This window comes from Myotis lucifugus, unplaced genomic scaffold (assembly GCF_000147115.1).
Source record: "Myotis lucifugus unplaced genomic scaffold, Myoluc2.0 scaffold_6, whole genome shotgun sequence".
Classification (NCBI taxonomy): domain Eukaryota; kingdom Metazoa; phylum Chordata; class Mammalia; order Chiroptera; family Vespertilionidae; genus Myotis; species Myotis lucifugus.
The window spans coordinates 12,823,669-12,846,521 of record NW_005871054.1 but is presented as its reverse complement, the minus strand read 5'-3'; the positions used below and the strand labels follow the sequence as shown (position 1 = coordinate 12,846,521).

General features: G+C 39.2%; 2 protein-coding genes across 2 annotated transcripts in view; one reads left to right on the top strand and one right to left on the bottom strand.

Annotated features, from left to right (window-relative positions):
• Window positions 1-22,853, bottom strand: part of PIGF (phosphatidylinositol glycan anchor biosynthesis class F) — a 60,301-nt gene that overhangs the window by 20,317 nt on the left and 17,131 nt on the right. Inside the window, exons 2-4 of the mRNA XM_014447582.2 lie at window positions 4,067-4,320; window positions 3,436-3,504; window positions 2,122-2,238 (exon numbers count right to left, since the gene is read on the bottom strand). Coding sequence (XP_014303068.2) covers window positions 2,122-2,238; window positions 3,436-3,504; window positions 4,067-4,320 — 440 coding nt within the window. The remainder of the gene's footprint in view (window positions 1-2,121; window positions 2,239-3,435; window positions 3,505-4,066; window positions 4,321-22,853) is intronic.
• On the top strand, window positions 6,298-14,776 carry CRIPT (CXXC repeat containing interactor of PDZ3 domain). The gene is made up of 5 exons (XM_014447578.2): window positions 6,298-6,448; window positions 10,085-10,150; window positions 11,057-11,111; window positions 13,229-13,332; window positions 13,622-14,776. Exons 1-5 carry the CDS (start codon window positions 6,433-6,435, stop codon window positions 13,684-13,686), a joined length of 306 nt encoding a protein of 101 aa, XP_014303064.1. The 5' UTR covers window positions 6,298-6,432; the 3' UTR covers window positions 13,687-14,776.

Below are 22,853 nucleotides of genomic sequence, written 5' to 3'. Positions count from 1 at the left end.
GAACACCAAACAGCACATCTTAGGGAATGCAAAAAGAGGATTATCGGCTACCCGGGGAGGGCTTTTGAGACTATACAGGACACCACCGGGACCACCGTGGGGGGACTTAGGGGCTCTGACAGGGGGCTTTTGGGGGCAAACCCTGTACAATCTGGCGCCAATTGGGTTTTAATTATCAGTCCTCCCGGCGGGGGGGGGGGCATTTAGGGAAGAGCAGGCCAGCAGCAGGGGGCAGTTGGGGATGAGCAGGCCAGCAGGCAGAGTGGTTAGGGGCAATCAGGCAGGCAGGCAGGTGAGCAGTTAGGAGCCAGCAGTCCCGGATTGTGAGAGGGATGTCCAACTGCCGGTTTAGGCCCGATTCCTGTAAACCAGCAGTAGGACATCCTTCGAGGGGTCCCAGATTGGAGAGGGTGCAGGCTGGGCTGAGGGACCCTCCCCATCTCCCTCCCCTGTACACGAATTTCGTGCACCGGACCACTAGTCTATGATAATATCCTAGAAGTGGAATTGCTGGGTCAAAGTTATAATGACTTACAAGAGGTAACCATTCCCACACCTACTTGCAAAAGCAAATTTCAGGGTTTTTCCCAAGGAAAAGGGCCACATTTATTACAATAATTAGGCATTTCTTAACATGTCTAACATGTCTAAAACTGTCCTACCATTTTTATTAAGTTCCCACCTTTCCTTATGAGTTTTTTATTGCCCAAGTTTGCATAGTGCAGAGATTTTTAGGACTGCATATGTCATATTATAGCAGGAATCAGATGTCTCCCCCAAATACACTATTATCAGAAACAAAATTCAAAGCTGGATAAATCACCAAACAAAACCAATAAGGTTTAACCGGTTTCCACTGTTTAAATTTTTCAAACTAAAATGCTAAAAGAAATCAATGCCTTTTGGGATATTGTGGTAACAAAAGGGGGAAAGTTTTCAATAGTTACACTTTTTTTTCTAGAGGTGTTATGAACACTAGATGGTTCGGAAGGGGGAACAAACAGTATTCATTTCAAAAACAAAAAGTCAGTAATTTATGGAGCCTCGATACCCATCAGGCATCCTCTGCTCCAGGTGGGCTGTTCCCTCTCAAATCCCACAAAAATACCATGTTCATTTCAGTTTCTATGGTTTCATTCATTGCCTTAGCATGAGGTGTTTTCCCCTTTTCCCAGTCTCCTCAAATCTCATACTCCTGATCCAAGTCCTTCATAGATTATCCCTCCTCCAACTCATTCTTCAGTGGTCTCCCACCCCTCAGTTCCTACAATACTTACTGTCTGATTTACACAATTCTAGCCTCACACTGTTTGCTCATTTCACTCTTGTCCCGTGAACAAGGGACAGGGAGAGAATCATGGCTGACACTTCAGAATCCACACACATGTACAAAAAAAAAAAAGCTCCACATGGCACAGAGAAATAAGAGCTCAAGAGTTTTTGCCACTGGGTGATAAACAGGACAAAATTATGGACACCAAGGAACTTTCTAGTTTTATTAATTATGACTCAACCATTTCTTTTTTTCCCCCCAACCATTTTTGATACAAATCATCTCAATGCCGTTCAAGAAGCTAAAATTTTAATTTAGCTATGCTGAAAATATATATGGCTGCTGAGGAAGTAAAATCCTGTAAAACCTGCACTCAGGTGTCATATCACAAAAGAGGCTAAACAAGAAATGGCAGTTATGACACTAAACATTTTTAGATTGTGGACTCCAATTCTACATTACAATACATAAGGAAGCAATTTTATCTGTCGAATTTTTATCACAGTGACAAATTATCCCTGAGGAGTGGTTTTCAAAGATTACCTCTGGTAGCAGAAACCCCTTTTCAAACGAAAGGCTAAGTGGAATTCTACCATATGGAAAAATGCAGAGCTGATCTTGCTAAAGCAGAGGGAGGGGCCTGTAGTTCTGCCAGCTTGGATCTCCCTTAAGTGCTTACAACTCCTTCTCTCTCTCCAGTCCCCAACTGCAGTGGGCCCTTAATGCATTTCCGAGAACGATACAGAGCTGAGAAACACTCATGAAATAATCAGCTAGCCGCCATGAATAGAAAAATACATTAATTTAAAATATTTTTCAAATCACTAAAATATAAAATTAAAACTTACCCGTTTCTACTGAAAACCCTTAGCCATGCTTTGAGGTTTGGTCCTAACAAACACAAACAAGGTACTGTAGTAAAAGTAGACAAGATCACTGCAAATAAAAATGTTTCCAACACCAGCCTAGGAAAAAGAAACTTCATTAATTTTTTAAAAAGTATTAAAGGAGCACATATGTACACATACATAATCTTTGTTACTTAAATAGATTTAATATAATAATATTTTCTTGCACTTTCCTTTGAAAGGTAACATGAGTCCTACCAAAATGATGACTATAAAAAATGTAAGCTATAAAAAATAATCTCCCAAATATCTGACTTTAATTGTAGAGTTCAGAAGTATTAAAAACCCTAGGATCCATTCTGGCCAAAGCAAGAAACCTCATTTCCAGATAATTAACTTTCTTCCTCAATAGTCTCTGGAACTTTCTCTGCAACTAGTGGTTCAACTTTAGCTTAAATCAGAGCCACTTAAAAAGCTGGATAAACTTAGAGATTGGAGGACCACACCTCTAGAATTTCTGACTGACTGAGGCCTGAGAATTTGCATTTAAGTAAAATGCTGATGCTGGTTTAGAACCACAATTTGCACACCATTGCTCTAGACATTCATTCTACTCTAAAATGGATTAGATAGAAATATCCATTTGCCATTACAAAGGTCTTGTCCTCCCTTCTCTAGAAAAGAATTATCTGTTAATTTAATATGTATATATAACAAGCTATGTATAAATTTATATAACTATGTATTATAGCTATGTATTTGTGTATATACATAAATCACTCCTTTCACCATGATCATTAATCACTGCTAAAGTTTCCCAAATTCTAATGTAAGAGATATTCATGAATTTTCACTAATTTAAAATTGGTCAGTTTTGAAAAAGTATTGAGTTAAATTTTACCTTTAAACTATAAGCATTAACTTATTAAGTATTTAAATACTGGAATCTATTGGCTTTTCTTAAGAAAACAAACTTTTTTCAAGCATTTCAGAATCACATTTACTAAGAACTGTCATGCTAATACTACCTAAGTTATCCCTATCACTATTGGGTCACACACTTATTGGTATAGTATAGTTTCTCATCTACCTTCCACCCCCCACATGCAATTGTGTAATAGAAGGCTAGGTAATAAGAGCAGTTGATGAATTTAGTTATTCCTGCTAAGGAAGGGCAATGATGTCAGTATCCTTCCTTGATCCAATAATAAAACACACCACAGTCTCTCTCTAATCATCAACAGAATTAGCCCTTTGTTTAGCAAAAAAGTGTTTTAAAATATAATTGGCTTAAGGTAGAAATTTCAGACTTACTCTATTAATGGTGCTCCATATAGGACAAAATTACATGAAAGACGAAACAGACATAGAAAGTAGAACCACCTTTCAAAAATCTGGTTCCTTAAAAAAAAAAAAAAGAGTAATTTAAAGACGTAAGAGAATGCCTAAAGGACAGTACATGTTTCCATTTTATTTACAAACATAACTTATTCCCCATGTGTGAACAGTTGAAATGTTCTTTGGATTTGGGTATCCTGAAGTCAGATCACATCTTATTCACAGTCAGGTACACAGCCCTCAATAGAGCTCCCCCCGCCAATATTCTACCCACCCAACTAGCACTATAGTCAAAAAGCATTTCTGTTTCTATGATATGTATTGAGCTATGCTGTTAACCAGTATCTATGAACTATTTACCAATAACAGACTGCTAGAATACAATACAAACAGCCCTTATTATTATGAAATATTTGCTATATTATTCATGAAGACACAATTAATGCCCAACAAGGCTCTATCGAGTGCTGTGGGCAGCCTTCTAGCAACTAACATTCTCTTTAGTCACTGTAAATAACTCAAGTGAGTACTGGAATAATGCTTTATTTTTCCATAAAAAAACAACAACCACTACCTCTATCTAAAAATCAGTTATCAAGAAATGAGCCTTACCTTGTATGATAATGAACTTCTTTTACTGGATGCATTTGGTTTCACCACTAAATATAATACTAGATTGACGGCAGTTACAAAAACAGAACAGATGCACAACCACATCAAGTGAGTTTCCAATATTGAGAAGTTCTCCAAGAAGAATGATGGAATGAAGATGCTTAGGATAATTGAGAATATGCATAAAAGATGGGTATACAGTAGTCTCTTGATATCAGCATTTTTCATGGTGTTTCCTTGAGTGGCTGTCTAATAAAAAACAAATTAAGAAGATCATATGCAATAATGACTTTTTCCATTGTTTTAAATGTTCCAACACCTAAGAATAATTATGAGCCAAAGTCAATTTTCTAAGTATTAGTTTCAGAATATAGGAAGATGCATATGCGTGTATGCACATGAAGACTAATATAGTAAACAGCTCTCATAGCTAAGGACAAATTTTCTAATTTCTTAAATATGTGTGACTGGTTTCTGCAAAAGGGTCATGTACTAGGACCAATTAAGTGATTCCTTTCCCTTTTTTTTTTTTTGCCAAAATCAGAGGTGAGAACAAACTGCATGGAGTAATAATCTGCCCCTGTTGGAAATATAACCTATGCATTCTAGAAACTCCATGAATACACTTTGGCTAAACTGTTGGCATTTTTTACCATTGTGGATCCTTGTCTAATATCACTGTAGTTCACATCTTCTAACAAAAGCCCAGTGATACCAAGTGCACACTTGAATACTCAAACGGTGACTACTGTAATCAAGAGTTCAAAAAACATTATGCTAAACTAAGGGATCCTAGCGCTCCAGAAATACCAAAATGACAATGTTTGTTACAGGTGTTAAATTCCAATAAAAAGTAGAACACAAATGGAGGAGGAAAATAATTTACTCTTTCTATATCACACACACACACACACACAACACACACACCTTTATAAATTACCTAGCAGAGAGCTTATACATAGCACAATTGTTAAATAAGGACCTTATTAATTTAAATAGTCCCTATGTAACTCTGGTTACTCCAGTATATTTTATACACACACAGAAGAAGGGGCGCCCACTAGCACAAAAGGGCAAGCCCATGACTTACCCCAACAACTCTCCATTAATTCGCACTATAATTCTCAAAGGTAAATATCTTACTGATAAGGAAATAGGCTAAAACAGGTTAGAGGACACGCGTAAGATCCCAAGCTTCCACGTGCTAAGCCATTTCAAATAAAGACACACACCGGGAATCGGACCGAGAAGCGTATGAATGACAAGAAGGGAGAAAGGAAAAATGTCTCAGAGGTCCAATTCTCAGGGGCGGAAGCAGATCAGCAATACAGTCTCAACAGGCATCCCCTCGCACACTTCCTTCTGGGCCACTCTCAGAATCCCAACTGGCATGAGCAGATTTGGATGTAACACAGGGAGCAATACCTCAACTCAAATGCTTCCTGAATCAATGATGAACGAAAGAATGAATGAATGAACGAGGCCAAACAAAGGAGAGAGGGTCAAGTGTTAGCCCCTCTTGAGAGACCAGCCCTGTGCGAGGCCTTGAGAGCGTGCGTAGGACATCCATCAGGCGCCCCTAGGACATCCATCAGGCGCCCCTAGGACATCCATCAGGCGCCCCTAGGACACCCATCAGGCGCCCCTAGGGAGGCTACAGCCCTGGCGTCCGCGGTCACACCTGGCCCGGGTCCGCAGACATTGTGGGGGGAGAGAAGGTCGTTCTGAGAGCGGCTCCCGGAGACTTCGCGGGAACCGCCTGGCCCCACCATGAACTGGGTCGCTTAGGACTCAAACCAAACCTCGGCCGGCTGGAGTGCGGGCAGCGGGGCCGAGCTGAGGGGCATAATCAAAAAGCACAGGTGTGGAGACCAGGGGAGACGGAGGCAGCCACAGCACGTCAGAGCAGCCTCTGGGTCACACGGGAAGGGAGGCGCGGACGGGCCAGGGGCACAGAGGCTCGCGGGCATCTGGGCAGTTGGCAGGGTTGCTTGCACCCCCCGGAGGCCCGCGTGCCGGACCATTCGGCTGGGCTTACCTAACTCTCCCGCCCGCCGAAGGGAAGGGGCAGCTACCACCTCCCACCATCAGGTGCGACTCTTCGCGCAGGCGCAGGCCAAGGGGGCGGAAACCCTAGGCCGCACAGCCAATCGCGGAAGTGGAGGGGCGGGCAAAGGAAGCAGTCCCGCCTTCCCTCTTAAGTTTATTCCTCCCTTGGCTTTCCAGGTGTCGGAAAGGCCGGCGGAGGGCGGAGAGCCCGGAAGTGGGTTGTGGTAACCCGGAAGGGGTATCCTTCCCTGGCGTGTATTGTTGTTTTCAAGCTGCTCCGGCTACTGCGACTAAGGGAACAGTCGCGGAAGGATGGTGTGCGAAAAATGTGAGTTAAGGGGTCGCTCTTGCGGAAGAAGGAGGGTAGGAGAACCTAACTGGAGTTCCCCGGGAACTTTGCCCCTTTTCTTTTGGTTCCGCCATTGATCTCTGGCTAGTCTCGGTCCTCCTGCCCTGACCTTTGATTATTCCTGCCCCACCCCAACGATCATATTGTCCTATATGTTTTGCATTCCGGATGGTCTCAGTTTTTGTATCTCTTTGTCTATTTGCGTTGCTTCCTCTCAACCCAGAATATCATCCCATACAGCTTCTTGTCCGGCTCCCTCACCCCACAGACCCTCAAGGCTGGAATGAATTTACTTCAGATCTCACTCATATGTGGGATATAATGAACAACATAAACTCCTGAACAAAAATAGATCCAGAGACTAACACTGAACAGACAGTCCAACCTTAGAGAGAAGGCAGGGGAGGGGGGTGGGTAAGAGATCAACCAAAGGACTTGTATGCATGCATATTAGCATAACCAATGGACACGGACACTGGGGTGGAGGGGGCTTGTCCTGGGGGGAAGAGGGAGGGGAGGGGGTCAATGGGGGGGGGGGAGGAGACATAGGTAATACTTCAAACAATAAAAATAAAAAAGTAAGGAAGAAGGGAGCAATGACTTGAATACACGTTAGCACAGTTAATTTTACAGGTGGTGATTCTACAGTGCATTAATTTTAATGCATTTTTCAAAATTTTGCATCAGAGGTAATCATGAAATGTGTAAATAATCTTCTCAAGTATCTTATCAAATTATTTTGTAGAATCACTTTCTGTGCTTTAAATTATGTGTACAACTATCTGTAGTTCAGATAGTCCTGGACATAGTTTTGATATTACTAGTAGTAAATAATCACACCACTTTAAAAATTAAAAACATTTCTGACAATATTCATTGTACCTGCTACTTTAGACAATTTAGTGAAAACATATCCATTTTAATTGTGGTGAATGCAATATGTGAGTTCAGAGAAATGAGACGTCTTACTTTTTATATTGCCTTGTCAACTAGAGGTAGGGCAATGATGCATGATGGATTTAGATTTGAGGTATACGAACTGGAATCTAACAGGAATCAGTTGTGGTCTGGAAGCAAAATTCAACAGTGAGGGTGTTTCCCCTTTAGACAATAACCAACAACCATGAAAGGTACTGGGCACCTGGCACTTGACTGGAAGAGAAAGTTTGGTGGTCCTCAGAAAAACAGTGATACAGTTTGGCATTTGGGCAAAGCTGCTTCTCCTCACTGATTTTGCTGTGTCAAGGAAAACGTGGTGTCAGTGAGGGTGGTGAGAGTCTCCCTGGTTGCCATTTTAGTTGATTTTTCCAAACTCTTAAGGTCTTTCAGACATTAAGCAATATTCTACATGCAATCCCAGATATCCTACTTACCCAATACATTTTCTATAATATTCTGTTGGTTAAGGTTCTTTGGGTTTCAATTAACAGAATCTAATTATAGCTCTTCAACTAAAAAGGATATTTGGATACTGGGGCATTTCACAGAAACCAAGAAGGAATGACATATCTGAAATTAAGACAATTCTAGGGTCCTCATGAATCTACTCCCTAGAGCACTGCCATTAACAGAGCCCACCTACCAACCTGTCCTGGTCCCTATATCTTCCATTTCAAATATTCAAATATTCTGGAGAAGCGTGTCTCATTTGCCTAGCTTTGGTTATAGGTTTTTCTCTAGGCTATTCAGTGAATTATTCAGGGAGAAGGTTGAGTATTGCAAAAATTATTACTAAGAGCTTATTCTTATGGAAAGAGTGGCCAGTTTCCAGTAGGTATGCCTTCCACAGACCTTGCAGCCTCTGATCTGAAGTCTCAGATGAGCCATCGTTTTCAGATAATATTATTAGGATTGCATCTGAGCCTAAGAAATTTAGAAACTCTTCTACCAAAGGGGTTATAAAGTCTTACTGGTATACCAACAGTAAGGCTAGGTCTTGAAAATAAAAGTAGTCTTATGTTGTTTTTACAAAAATGCAACCAAATGTCACAGTAAAGTAAGGATTTAAAAATAAAAACTTATTAAATTTTCTCACTGTTATTAAAATATTCAACAAATACAAAAAAAAAGTCACTTCAACATTTGCCAGATTTAAGCAAATAAAAATACCGATGCCCAATTAAATTTGAATTTCAGGCAAACAACGACTAATTTTGAGTATAAGTATATTCCATGCAATATTTATGACTTAGTTCTGTTTGTTGCTCCTTAAACTACTGTGAGGAGTTCTTTGTCCCAAAGCACTTACTTATAGGACATCCTTTCCAAAAATAAGTATTCGTTGTGTATCTGAAATTTAAAGTTAATGGCATCCTGTATTTTATCTGACAACCGGAAGTCAGTATCCCACCCAATGGCTTTGGCACTTTTTTTCAAGAATACCTACAGTATTGAGGCAAGGTGGCAGGGATTCTCACCACTTTCAAAGCAGTCTGTGTAGACTTCACTGGCTCTTAAAAGAGTCTTTCCTCCCTATAGTTGCCACCCAGTGATTCTAATGCCAACCTAGAAGATTTCTTATTTTTGACCTCACAAACTGTCTGTATGTTTAAAAATAACTGTCATATGCCCAAGTCTCTTTTTCCCCAAGCTAGACATATCTGACAGGGTTTCAGGTCCTCTTATGGCTAATTAACATAATCCATTTTGTTTATATACCCCCATTGCCACATACCCTCTCTATTACCTTTCTCACAGAGCTTTCCTGGATTTCCCTAGCCAGGTTGTTTCTTTCTCCATGGTATTTCTCCTAGTATGTTACTCTCAAATTGTTTTAGCTCACAATTATTATACTTTTTTTTAGCTTATATTTTAATTGAATGGTTAACTTTTGTTGTTGTTGTTGTTTCTCTGAACCCTTTGAAAATCTGATGAAAGCTATAGACTCTTACCAGATTCTATAAATACAGAGAATATACAAAAGATTTGTGTACAGTTTCATCTAATTCACGTTATCTCCTATGTCCACTGGTAAAATCCAAGTTAAGGACTACTGTTAGAGAAATCAGAAAGCTCCTTGAAATTTAGAACGTTACCTAACTCATCAGGGATTTTATCTCTGTATTTTGTATAATGGTCTATACTTGGTATAAATGGCTTATAGATGTTTAGTAAATATTTATGGAATGAACAGATTTATCAGATTTGTTTACCTAGTTTGTTTAAAGTGTACAGAGAAAGCCTATTATAAGCCTACTAGAGACCGGTACACGAGATTCGTGCACTTGGGGAGGGGGTCCTCAGCTGGGAGCCTGGCTTCTGGCTGAATGGTGCTCCCCCTGTGGGAGCGCACTGACCACCAGGGGGCAGCTCCTGCATTGAGCATCTGCCCCCTGGTGGTCAGTGCGCGTCATAGCAACCAGTTGGTCCCACCATTCGGTCAGTTTGCATATTAACCTTTTATTATATAGGATTATACTATAGATTTTACTAAGAGTCTGTTATATATTGCTCATAGTTAATAGCTTAAATCTCAGTTCACTGGCCCTGACCCCAGCATTAACACGATCCTAATATAATATGTCTGTTGAGACCATTGTGAACTTTGGACAATATAATGTATTTCTTAGATAGTAAATACTAATTCCCTTTACTTTTACTATCTTGTTATAACAGGTGAAAAGAAACTTGGTACTGTTATCACTCCAGATACATGGAAAGATGGTGCAAGGAATACCACAGGTATTTTTCCTTTTAGAACACAGAAGTTGGATCCCATACTTTCTGTAAATAATGTTTTAGCTTTTAGATTATTTGTAAAATGAAATGTTATGTGTACAAAGTATTTCATTTATTAAACATTAAATTGTATATGGATCCCCCAACAATTTAATATCTTATATAGCTCTCTCAGTTACATTTTGGGGTTCCTAATTTGGTTGGCAGGAGACAGTAAAATTATTAAATGACTTTCAAGCAATAAGTTTATCATAGTAATTGATTTGATTCAGCTTAATTACAGTTGGTATCTAATCCCCATCTTCTTACCTGATTTTTTGTATTCTTACAAATCATTTAAATGTTTTCACCTTCTTACTCATTTTTTTGGTATAAGATAATTTATTACAAGACTAGCCAATATCACCTTCCTAATTAAAGTTCTGCTTTGAGTCTGAGAAATAAAATGATTGTGTTTTATCTAAATTTTTATTGTTTTCCTAATAAATAATTGTTTTCTATTAAGTAATGTCTTAAGAACCTGGCTAGTAAATGAGGATTTTTGAAAACTTTGATATAAACTAGTCTACTGGTAGTGGGTCAGAAAGGGAACTTTTTAATTGTTTAATGCAGTGGTTCTCAACCTTCCTAATGCCGCGACCCTTTAATACGCTGGGTACTCGTATGTGGGCGTATCTGCATGTGGGCGGACCCGCCTGGAGATGGATAGAGGAGCAGTGTCTCGGTTCCTAAGACCATCGAAAATATATGTTTTCCGATGGTCTTAGGTGACACCTGTGAAAGGGTCATTCGACCCCCAAAGGGGTCGCGACCCACAGGTTGAGAACCACTGGTTTAATGGTATATGTATGTATTATATGTGATATGTGTAGAAATAACTCACTGAAATACATGTATGTTTTGACATAGAAAGTGGTGGAAGAAAACTGAATGAAAATAAAGCTTTGACCTCAAAAAAAGCAAGGTAGGCATAAGAGCATCTATAGAACAATTCTATATAATAAAGATGTAATATGCAAATGGTCGTTATGCCTTGACGCGTAACGACCCACTGTGTAATGACCAGATCAGGGATCAGCAGGAGGGTGGGGCAGCGAGATACAAGCGGGCGGTGGAGAGCTACAGGAGGGGGCAGGGCAGCAAGCTGTGAGGAGGGGAGGGAGGGAGGAGGGAGCTACAGGAGGGCAGCAGCGAGCTACTGGCGCACGGATTCGTGCACAGGGCCACTAGTAATATATAAAATTGCCACTTTTTAATGTCAAGCTTACTGAAGTGAATTTGGTGTGCATCATTCTGTTGTGATAAAACAGGTAGTTCCTAGCATGCAAAACCAAACTTTCTGTTAGAACGTGCTGGTTTCTCCCTGTTCTTCCTCACTATATCAATATCTGAAGATATTAGTGCTATGGTAATTTTTTAGTTTCATCTGAAAACATGACTTTTATGTTTTCTAGTTTTTAATTATCTTGCAAATCACAGGTAACAGAGAAATGTGGAAAGACCACAAGTTCTGGAGTCAGACCACAATTTGAATCTAGACTCTGTCACTGTCTAGCTCTGTGACCTTACACAAGTGAAGCTAGTTGCTTAACTTTTCGGAACTTTACTTTTCACCTGAGAATGGAGATAAAAATGTCCCCCACCTTAAAAACAATTCTTGACACCATGCTTTATTATATGCAGTCTTAAAAATCCCATGAACTCTTCCAGCTGCCACCCCATTTCCTACTTCCCTTTACAGCAGAAGTTTTCAAAAACCTTATCTAGATACTTTCTCAGTGCCTTTAAGTTCCAGTTTCCTTCAGCCATTCTAGTCAAGCTTTTATCCCAACCACATCCCTGAAACGGCTCTTGTCAAGATCACACATGACCTTTAAACTGATGTCTACTTCTTTATTTTTACCTTACTTAATCTTTTAACAAGTCTTTATTTTGGAACCCTTTTTTCTTTTGGCCCTGGAACACCATACTCTTCTTTCCTCCCAACTCACTGGCTGTTTCTTATCAGTCAAGTGCCCCTGGACTCAATCTTAGACTTTTTTTGTTATATATATAAATTTATAATTTCTCATTGACTTTAGCCTAGTAGCTTTAAGTTCAAACTATCTGTTAAGGACTCCCAAATGTATATCTCTAGTTCTGACTTCTCTGAGCTCCAAACATACATCCACCTGTCTACTTGATTTATCCAATTGGATGTCTAACAGGTAACCTCTTTTTCTTTCAGTTTTCTAATCATAGTTTTCTCATCATTGCACTTTGTCCAATCCAATTGTGCAAACCTAAAAGCTAGAATTCCTCACTGGTTCCCTCCTTTTCCTCACTTCCCATACCCATCATATAACCTGAACCCACCTGCTTTTGTGCATCTCACTGTTATTCCCATGTCCCAAACCACCATTATTTCTTACTTGGATACCTTAATTCTCTATCTCTTTGCTTCCTCTCTATTTCCCTGTAAAGTCTTAGAGTAACCAGAATAGTCCTTTAAAAGGCATGTAACTTCTTTGCTGAAAACCTTCATTGGTTTTCTTTTATGTTGAATAAAATCCAAGCCCCCTACCATGTTCTTACAAGGTCCTCTCTGATCTGGCCCCTCCCACCTCTCTGACTTCCTGTTGTAGCAATCCCTACATCAGATAAGCCAAGCCCACTCCCACTGGAAGAGGTTTGTGCTTATTGCTCCCTTCTAGAGCTCACCCCTCAGAATGGGGGAGGGAACTCGCAACCAAGGTGTGTGCCCTTGACCAGAAATCAAACCTGTGACCCTTCGGTGTACAGGCCGACACTATAACCACTGAGCCACACAGGTCAGGGCTCCATAATATTTATATATATATATATATATATATATCAGACAAATAGATCAACAAATATAGTGGCTATAAACTGGTTTGGGATTAAGTAAGCATACAGCTTGCATGGAAGGGGTAGAAGTGTGCAGGCATTTTATAGAGTAGCCAGAGCTGGTAGACAGAGGGAATTGAGAGCATGGATTAATCCCATTTGTTGTTCAAATGAGGTTATTTAAGAGTGTTTCTATGGGATTATACATTCTTCTTTCTTTAAAAAAATCTCTAGATTCGATCCATATGGGAAGAATAAGTTCTCCACTTGCAGAATTTGCAAAAGTTCTGTGCACCAACCGGGTTCTAATTACTGCCAGGGCTGTGCGTACAAAAAGGGTAAGTTTAATACTTTCTATTCATATCAAACTTATTTTATTTGGTATTGATTTGGATAATACAGAAAAAGGAGTTGCCTTTATAAATTCTATATCCTTCTTATTTCTAAGGCAAAATAGAACTTGTTCATCATTAAAAATATATATTGCCTTTTTCTGTTTTCTGATGCTATAAAATTATGGTTTTAACTTCAGGATTGACTTAAATTAACCAAACCATTGTTTTAGATATTTGTTGATATTATTAGTTGGTATTGTGATTTGACGTTCACATGTTTTCTTTTGTTTAGGCATCTGTGCAATGTGTGGGAAAAAGGTGTTGGATACCAAAAACTACAAGCAAACGTCTGTCTAGATGTATTGATGAAGATCCTGTCTTTCTGTATGATTTTGCTTTCTGCTTTAAATTTTCAAGGCATATCATAAATGCTCAAGTTATAAAATAACATGTTTTAAGACTATTAAGTTTAAACCAGGGAAGTTGATTCATTCTTTTGCTCTCTAGAAGTTCTGAATAGCAACAATGGAACTAATCTGCCTTACCAGCATCTTACTGAACTAGAATAAGAGGCAAATTTAACAACAACAAAATATTGTCCCAGTTCTGTAGCACTTTTTATTTAACAATATTCATATAATTCTTATTATCCTCTTCTTCTACCTTATACTTACATATATTGTGAAAGTGAAAAGGGGATTATTGATATTTTCTCAGAACTTGGCATTCAGATTTGTAATTTCCCCCTCATTCCCTTGTTGGTTGCCTAGTTCTTAGAATCAGCAGTCCCTTAATTAATTACAGCTTCATAAGGTATTTAATTATCTGAGACCACAATTGCTGAATGGTTCCTTGGAAATTAGCCAAGACCCAAATCAAACACAAGTTCTATTTATGATTTTAAAAAGTTTGTTCTTGAAGTCATAGTGCTAGTACCTTTCATATGAGAATAAGAACATAAGGGGTACTCCATATATATCCAAATGAATACACTGGATTTCAGAAAATACATGTTACACACATAACCTGGAATTTACACTATTATGAAAGCCAGAAGAACAGTGTTCATTATGATGATATATAATATAAATGAATCACTACTCTTTGGGAAAGTTTTTAAAGCAAAAATGAAACTTCTTTAACCTCCTCCCCCCCCTCCCCAAAAAAAAATAAATAAAACAAAGCAAACATTTTGATTCCCAATATATATATATATCTTCAAAGAAAGATTTTTTTTAATGCTACTTTCAGAGGTTTAGGACTTCTGCTTTGGAAATCTGCAGCCTGCTAGGGGAGACCAAAAAAGTATTCCCTATTGCAAAGTATAGTATGTGTAAATACTTATCACTATAAAATGTGTAGAATAGATAACATGATATACATAGTATAGATATTGCATTTTTATTTTTAAATTATTATGCAAAATAAAGTTTTAAGTTTTAAAATAGTGTTTCTGGGATATGTTGTTATTAATATCTAGAAAAATCACAAGGATAATGTAAAATATAATAAATAGCAATAGCTGTGAAGGCAGGAAGTATCTTCTCATGCTTTAATCAATTTGGGACTTTTAGTTAAAATCAACAAAAGGAACCCAGTTAGAGAGTGGCCCAGATACATTAAAAGTTGGGTTGGCCACCCTAACCGGTTTGGTTCAGTGGATAGAGCATCAGCCCTGAAGATTGAAGGATCAAGGGTTTGATTCCAATCAAGGGCACTATCTCAGTTGCAGGCTTAATTCCGCCTTGGTCCCAGTCCTGGCTCAGTTGGGGCTTGAGTGGGAGGCAACCAATCGATGTGTCTTTCTCACATCTCTTTCCGTCTCTCCCCCTCCCACTCTCTCTAAAAATCAATGGAAAAAATATATCCTCAGGTGAGGATTAACAAACAAACAAAAGTTGGGTCAGCCAACTTTGGGAAAAGTACATTTCTCAGGTACTAACCGAGACTTCCACAACTCATATTAAATATCAATAGAACATGTAGCCATCAAAATGATATAAGAATTCTACATTCTATATATGCAGAAGTTTGGGTATATACATAGAAAACATCTGGAAGCTATTAATACTGGTCCCCCCCCCCCCCCCCCTCGGAGTGGAACTGAAGGTTGAGAAAAGAGAGACTTAACTCTTTATAGCCTCATGCCAACCACCTAATATTTTTAGCTCCAAGTTTCCTTAGCTGGGGAGTACTGATAATTTTAGTATCCTAGAAATATATATATCTACATATACATATGTGTTTTTGTTTTAAGGATTTTAAATAGAAGAAATATATACATTGTTCTGCACTTTGACTTTTTAAAATGTTTCTCATATTTGCTTTATCATTTTCTCTCTATCTTTTGTTATATATTTTTTCCTTGGCCCATTTGAGAGTATATTGCAGACATCATACACTTCACCCTTCAATACTATATCTGTACTTCATAAGAACAAGCATACTAAGTACAGTTATGAAATTCAGGAACTTAGCATTGATAACAGTACCCTTGTCTACAGTCCCTCTTCCAGTTTCATTTGTTGTTCAATTGTTTGTTTGTTTATTATAGCTTCTAGTTCAGGATCATATGTTACTTTATTATGACTCTTTAGCCTCTTTTTGTCTTTTGTAGTATTAATGTATTTGAAGAATATAGGACCGTTAAAGCATAGAACATCCTTCACTTTGGCCTTTCCCAATATTTCTTTATGTTTAAATTCAAGTTATGCAGTGTGGGTTGAAATACTATGAGTGATGTCACATCCAGTCTCACAGAACATCCCTTTGTGCCTTATTGGTAATGTTCACTCTGATCACTTAGGACAGATGTGGCTAGTCACTGTGTAAGTATTGTTTTTCCTTTGCAATTAGTGGTTAATTTGTGAGGAGAAATTTTTGAGACCATGTTGATATTCTATTTCTCATCAAACCTGCCCCACCTAGATTAGCACCCTTTGATGATTCTTATCTGAAAAACATTTTTACTGTGATGTTTACAAAATTGTAATTTTCTAACTACATCATTTTTTTGTGTATTAATTAGTTGTCATTCTATAAGGAAGAGTTTTCCCTTTATTGGTGTAGAATAAATGCGTTTTCCCCCTGGCTATTTGCATGTTAGCTACAGATGGATGCCTCTTTACCTCAAATACTTGTGTATTTCCTAAGAACAAGGATATTTTCAAACATAACCATAGCACAGTTATAAAAACCAGAAAATTAACATTAATGCAATAATATTTTCCATATTTCACTAGTTGTTCCACTAATGGCCTTTTTTTTTTTTTTTTTTTAACAAAGCTGGGCCAGGATCCAATCCAAGATAATACATTACATTTAGCAGCCATGTCTCTACCCTCCTAGAACAGTTCTCCAGTCTGTCTTCCAAAAATGTCAAGCTCATTAAAATATAGGTCAGTTATTTTAGAATGTCCCTTAATCTTAGTGTTTTTTTTTTTATGTTTCTTAAATGATTAGGTTGCATTTTGGGCAGGAATGTCCTAGAAATGATGTGTCCTTTTCAGTGCATCATCATGGTGTCAATTGTCCCATTTCAAGGTGTAATTTCACTCGTTTTAGATTTCTCTATTATAAAGTTTCTTTTTCTTTTCTATTGAATTAAGCATTTTGTGGGGAGATACTTTGAAACTGTAAATATTCTATTTCTCAGCAAACTTTTACACCCTTATTTAGCATCCAGTAATGTTTCTTGGCTGAGTTAATTGTTACGCCAATTGTTTCCAAATGGTGGTTTTCCAATAATATCATTCCTTGTACACTTATTAGTTGGCATTCTATTGTATGGAAAAGTTTTTTTCTTTTTATCACTTATGTTAGCATGAACTCATGAATTCCTGTTTTATTCAGTCTGTTACTCTCATTTGTTTTGATGTCAAATTGTCCCAGCTTTGGCCAGTGGGAGACCTTTCAAGTTGGCTTTTGGGTCTTTTTGGCATGTTCTGACCATTTTTTGAGAAATTCCTTATTTTCCAGCATAAATGTTCCAAGTTTATCTTACTGTTTTATTTTTTCTTTTCCCACTCAGCCCTAGAATCAGCCATTTCTCCAAAATTCCCTTTTCTTCTGGAGAATGGTGTTTAAAACCTAAGATCTGGGCCTGCTGGAATGTCATTGACTCTAGAAAGAGCAAGAAAACTTATATATTAAAAATTACGAGTTTTATTGCTATCTCCAATTCCAATCCACCCCCACAGGGTTCTTCCTTGCCTTTCCGCCTTCCACATTTGTATCTTCCACAGTAAGAACCGTAGCTCCCAACATCATCAATATAATTACTCATTTTTCATATTGGTCTTTATTTTGTAATCAAATATAATTTTAAGTTTAAAAAAATCTAGGTAAGCCCACATGCGAATGTCATTCATTAGTATGCTATTACAGAAAAAAAATGTGGAAACTTCTGTACATATGCTGCCTCCCAGATAAATTTGGCAAATGAACAAATGGCACTAAATACTTCTTTCAATTCATCTAACTTTTATTGGACCTCTACTTTGTTCTTATCCCTAGTCAGATTGCTGTTATTGGTTCTAAAAGTTTTGCTTATAAGCAAGAAATTGATAAGCAACCCATCAAATTAATGTAAAATTGTAAAAGAAAGATGTGACAATAAGAACACGGAAAATACAATGAAAGAATAGTGACTAAAGGAAGAGGCTGGTTCAAAAGCAACAATTCTAGAAAAAAAAATCTAGGAACAAGACTAAGGTAGTACTAGGAAAATGGAAATGAAAGGAGAATTAGGAAGACCTGATGAAAAGATGATTTGACAGGATTTATTGACAATTTGGGGGGAATGAGAAGAAGGTGAGTCCAAGTAGGTCTCACTTAGATGTGGTAATAGTATATTTCTCCACCAGATGGCAATGGTGTTCTTGGTTTTCCATCTTGCTAAAAGATTTACAGTTCAGCAACTTAAAGATCAAATATGCCCTCGCTGGTTTGGTTCAGTCGGCCTGCGGACTGAAGGGTCCAGGGTTCAATTCAGGTCAAGGACACATGCCTGGGTTGCAGACTCGATCCCCAGTGGGGGGCGGGGGGGGGGCATGCAGGAGGCAGCCGATCAATGATTCTCTCTCATCATTGATGTTTCTACCTCTCCCTTCCTCTCTGAAATCAATAAAAATACATTTTAAAAAAAGATTAAATAAAAGGGGGAAATAGGGGACATCTGTAATAGGTGGCAACAATAAAAAAAAGAAAAGCTCAAATAGATGGACTTAAGTTTCCAACAACAGTGAATAAGCTAGCCAACAGAGAAACTTAACCATACAACAAAAATAATCCAGGAAAATATTTATTTACATACATACATACATATGCATGTAAGTATACACAATTTATATATGTATGTTATTTTTAAATCTATATATATAAAAGCCTAAGTGACCATTACAACCAGACAACCAGACGACCAGCTGGTAGCTATGACATGCACTGACCACCAGGGGGCAGTGTGCAGGAGCTGCCCCCTGGTGGTCAGTGCGCTTCCACAGCCAACCTCCCATGGCTGGCCAGCCCCAATTGGTCCTGACTGGGACTGGGTGAGACAGCCCCAATTGGCCCCTATTGCAGGCCAGCCCGAGGAACCCCAACCGTGCACGAATTCGTGCACTGGGCCTCCAGTATGTATATAATTAAACTGGCAGGAAAGTAATGATCATCCTCAGAAGCCAGAAACAGGGAAAGTGCAATTTCAAAGGGTAAACTAACACCAAAGTCAGTGCTTGCCTTAGGAATATCTGCCAATCCCCCAAGGTCTGAAGCCGTATTTTAAAGGACACCATACACATGGAAGACAAAGCCATGGGCTGGGGGAAGGTGGAAAGGTTAGGTTATTAACAGATCATCTACGGTTGCTTTTGTGTATAATGGCAGAGTTGCAAAGCCTGAAATATTTACTACCTGGACCTTTCAGGAAAGGTTTGCTAACCCATGTTCTAAATAGTTCTAGAAATGGTCAGCATTTTTGGAAAAACCTTGGATTGATACGGAAGGTTAGTGGCTGCACAGTAGTAGTACAATGTTTTCCCAGGCTATTTTTATTGTTTCTTAATTCCTTAATCACTTAACGGACTCAATTTAGGGCAAGGAGTCACGCAGACATCTCTAAAGATTATCTTTCTGGCACAGGCTAAAGCATATATTATTCTACATTGATAACTAAACTATTAAGTAATTTGATCTAGATTATTGTTTACAGTGTAACCCAAATGCCTTTAGTTTGTTCTGGATATTTACCCAAGGATTATACCTTCTTGCTACGTTCACTCAGGAGTAATATAATGTAATTAATATCTTCTGGGATATGGAATGTTGGGATCTTTCTCCAAATACACCTCTGATTTGTTTCCATGACATGGAGTTGGCCTTTCGGCGATGTGGTTGAGGTACCCCAAACAGGACATTAATTTTCACTCTTCACAGCAGGAGAAATATAATCCTACTTCATGATTTAGTGAGCCAAAGAGCCTCCTAACTTCTCACACTATTTTTAAATAAAATAAATGTTAATTTGGGGTTTTTTTGTTGATCATTTGCAACAACTTTTATTTTCAAGGAGCTCATACCATACTCAGGTGAGCGTACTCAGCTAAGGCAGCCCATTTGGAGCCTTAGCCAAGAGTTTAATAATAAAAATGCATTGCTTGCAAAAGCTCTAATTGAGCACTCTGGTGTGTCCTGTGTAGTTTTGCCAACAAACTCTTCTTTGCCTGAAATACAGAATCTTTTAAGTTATATGTCACTTCAAGAAGCAAGGGGGGGAGACATTGTGGCTTTTGCATTGTGTGTTCCTCCCCTAGACTCCCGATTCAAATAGCACAAGTTTAGAAACATGGAAGTAGAAACTTTTTGCCTGGACATGCAGCATTTAGCTTTTTGAGAAAAGTGTGTGCTCATAATTACCAAATTTGAAATGTATAGACATCACTGCTACTAGAAATTTGAGGTTGGTTTAGAGCCAGATCAGCTGCTCCCTGCTCCCTCTCCCTCTTAAGAGGTATCCAGCCTGTCTGGCTGCTCAGAGCCAACACCATGGTAGTCCTGGTGTTTCTTATCTCAGTGCCATCTGTTCCTTCTTGCCCTACCCAGGCAGCCTTTTCTGACACCTCAAGGCTTAGTGAGGTGTTCTGCCTCTGTCCCAGGGAAACCTGCATTTTCCCCGTCATTGAGATCATTCCTTCACCTGTCTTTGCATGGGCTCCTCCCTCCTCCAACTGAACTATAAGATCCTTAAGTCCAGAGATCATGCCTTTTTGTTGTTGTTAATCCTCATCCGAGGATATTTTTCCATTGATTTTTAGAGAGAGAAGAGAGGGAGAGAGACAGAGAAACATGGATGTGAGAGACACATTGATTGGCTGCCTCCCTCACGGGCCCTGATTGGGGCTGGGGCCGGGGAACCAGCCTGCAACCGAAGTGCGTGCCCAAGACTAGGAAGTGAACCCACTACCCTTCAGTCTGCGAGGCTGGTGTTCTATCCACTGAACCAAACTGCCTAGGGCCCATGCCTTCATGCCTTTTTTTTGTTCAACAGACTCTAAAAGTTCATCAAGACCAGTTCCCCAGTATATGGCCCCACATGGAAATTCAATTATTTTGAATGAAAGAGTAAGTGAATGAATGAAGGGACTTTAGATCTTGGGAGGAGGAGGGGCAGGAACTTTGGATGTAGAGGCAACTGCCTTTAGAACAGCCCCAAGGACAGGGAAGTTGCAGAGGACCTGCGTGAGAGGAGGGCCTCAAGGTGGTGCCTGGCAGTGTACAGCTGCCTCCTCTTCTTATCCCACCTTCCCTCTCCCCACACCCCAGTCTGACTTGCCGAAGAGCCTCTGTATAACACGGAAGGAGCCTTCGTCGCTCACCCAATCCTTAGCAAAGATACCTCTATTTCAGTGTTGTGTATGAAAGTCACTTAGCTCCAGAGGCTACACGCAGGAAATGTTGAGAGCGTGTTGGAAAACTGTACCAGTCCTGGGGGTCTTATTTTAATGATTCTATAAAAGTTCAATTTTTGCTCAGTATCTCATTTCATTTGGGACTGACTTCCTCTTTTGCAGTCATGAAATCTATATTAATTTGTTTATGTGGCAGGATAATATCAACCCGATTCCTTTCCCATGTTTACCCCTCCTCCTTCCTTCACCTCATCCAGGCACTAGCTAGCCTATTTTGTGCTTCTTATCTCAGAGGAAGGATATGATAGCAAGAGACAGAGGAATAGAGTATCTTCCTGGCTTTTTGTTTTAGAAGCTGCCCTTAGGAGAAAGAAGAAGGAAGAGGTGGGAGAGAGGGAGGAGGAAGGGAAAAAATCAACAGCATAGACAAAAGGTTTGGAAGAAAAGATAATTAGAGTAGAAAGAGTTCCCTACTGGGGAATGAAGTAAATTTCTGGGAAAATACCAAGGGCAGAGATGTCGCTAGGTCCTGTGGCTCACCCTGGGAAGGTGGCACAATCCAAGACGTTTTGGTGGGGCCTAGGAATAGAGAAGACATGTTTCCGCAGCCTCAGGAGAACCCCAGGAAGATTACAAGACCTCAGAGAAGAAATGGGTACACGGTAGGTCACCACTGGCCTTAAAAGGCTTGCAAAGCTTTCCCTGCCCCAGTGAGACACGGAAGCATGTCTCCTTGTGCCCCAGAGGACGCTGGAGAAATGAAGGGTGCTCCATTTGCTGAAGGAGTCGGACAAACAGGGTGAAGGACGGGTCAATAAATACCTGTGTGGAAGGGTGCCCTTGAAGACCCGTTCCTCACTCCACCTCCTCCCCTCCCCCTACTGCATATCTTGGCACCGCATTAGCCCCTCCCAGAAACTAGACACAATCTTAGGGAAAGGAGAGGCTGAAACCAAGTTCACTGAGATCAAGGTTCTGACAATGCAAAGAAATGGAAGCTTGAAATAAAATTCAGGTTGTGTTTATGTACATTTGTGGACTGAGGGATATATCCACTCCTTGCTTGTAGTTTATATTCTAGGATGACATTTCCCATAGAGGAGCAGTGCTCAGAACTAGCCACTCATGTCTTCCTAACTAGTTCTAAGTTTCTAGAAACCAACTGGTGATATACTATCCAATATATGCCATGAAAGTGGGGCCAATAACTGGGGAAAAAGTTCTCTCCTGATGGAAGGTGTCCGTATCCCTGAGAGGAGGATGAAGTCAAATGATGACAAGTGTGAACACTGCCTTTGGACATCAAACAAATGTTTTTCTTAAACTCAAGCATCATGGTAACTCTACTTTTAGTATCAGCTAATTAAGAAAACACATAACAAAAAGTTAAGATACATTCACTAACATTGTAAGTTGTTTTCTTTTATTCATCACAACATGTATGCATGTTTGAGAACTAAGCCATATGAATGAGCACATTTTTCATCCAGTCTATAGTCAGAACATGCACATGGGTTGCAGATCCCTTGAGGTACACAGCTCTCAGGGGTCTGAAGTTCATCAGTTAGGACCTGCTGGGCCAATTAATTTGAAGTTGGTCTTAGTTGGAAAATCCAATAT

Excerpts from the sequence above, each read along its gene's own strand:
- CRIPT (XM_014447578.2), top strand. Across the intron at positions 10,151-11,056 it reads TGGTGCAAGGAATACCACAG|AAAGTGGTGGAAGAAAACTG; the intron begins GTATTTTTCCTT and ends GTTTTGACATAG. Across the intron at positions 13,333-13,621 it reads GGGCTGTGCGTACAAAAAGG|GCATCTGTGCAATGTGTGGG; the intron begins GTAAGTTTAATA and ends TCTTTTGTTTAG.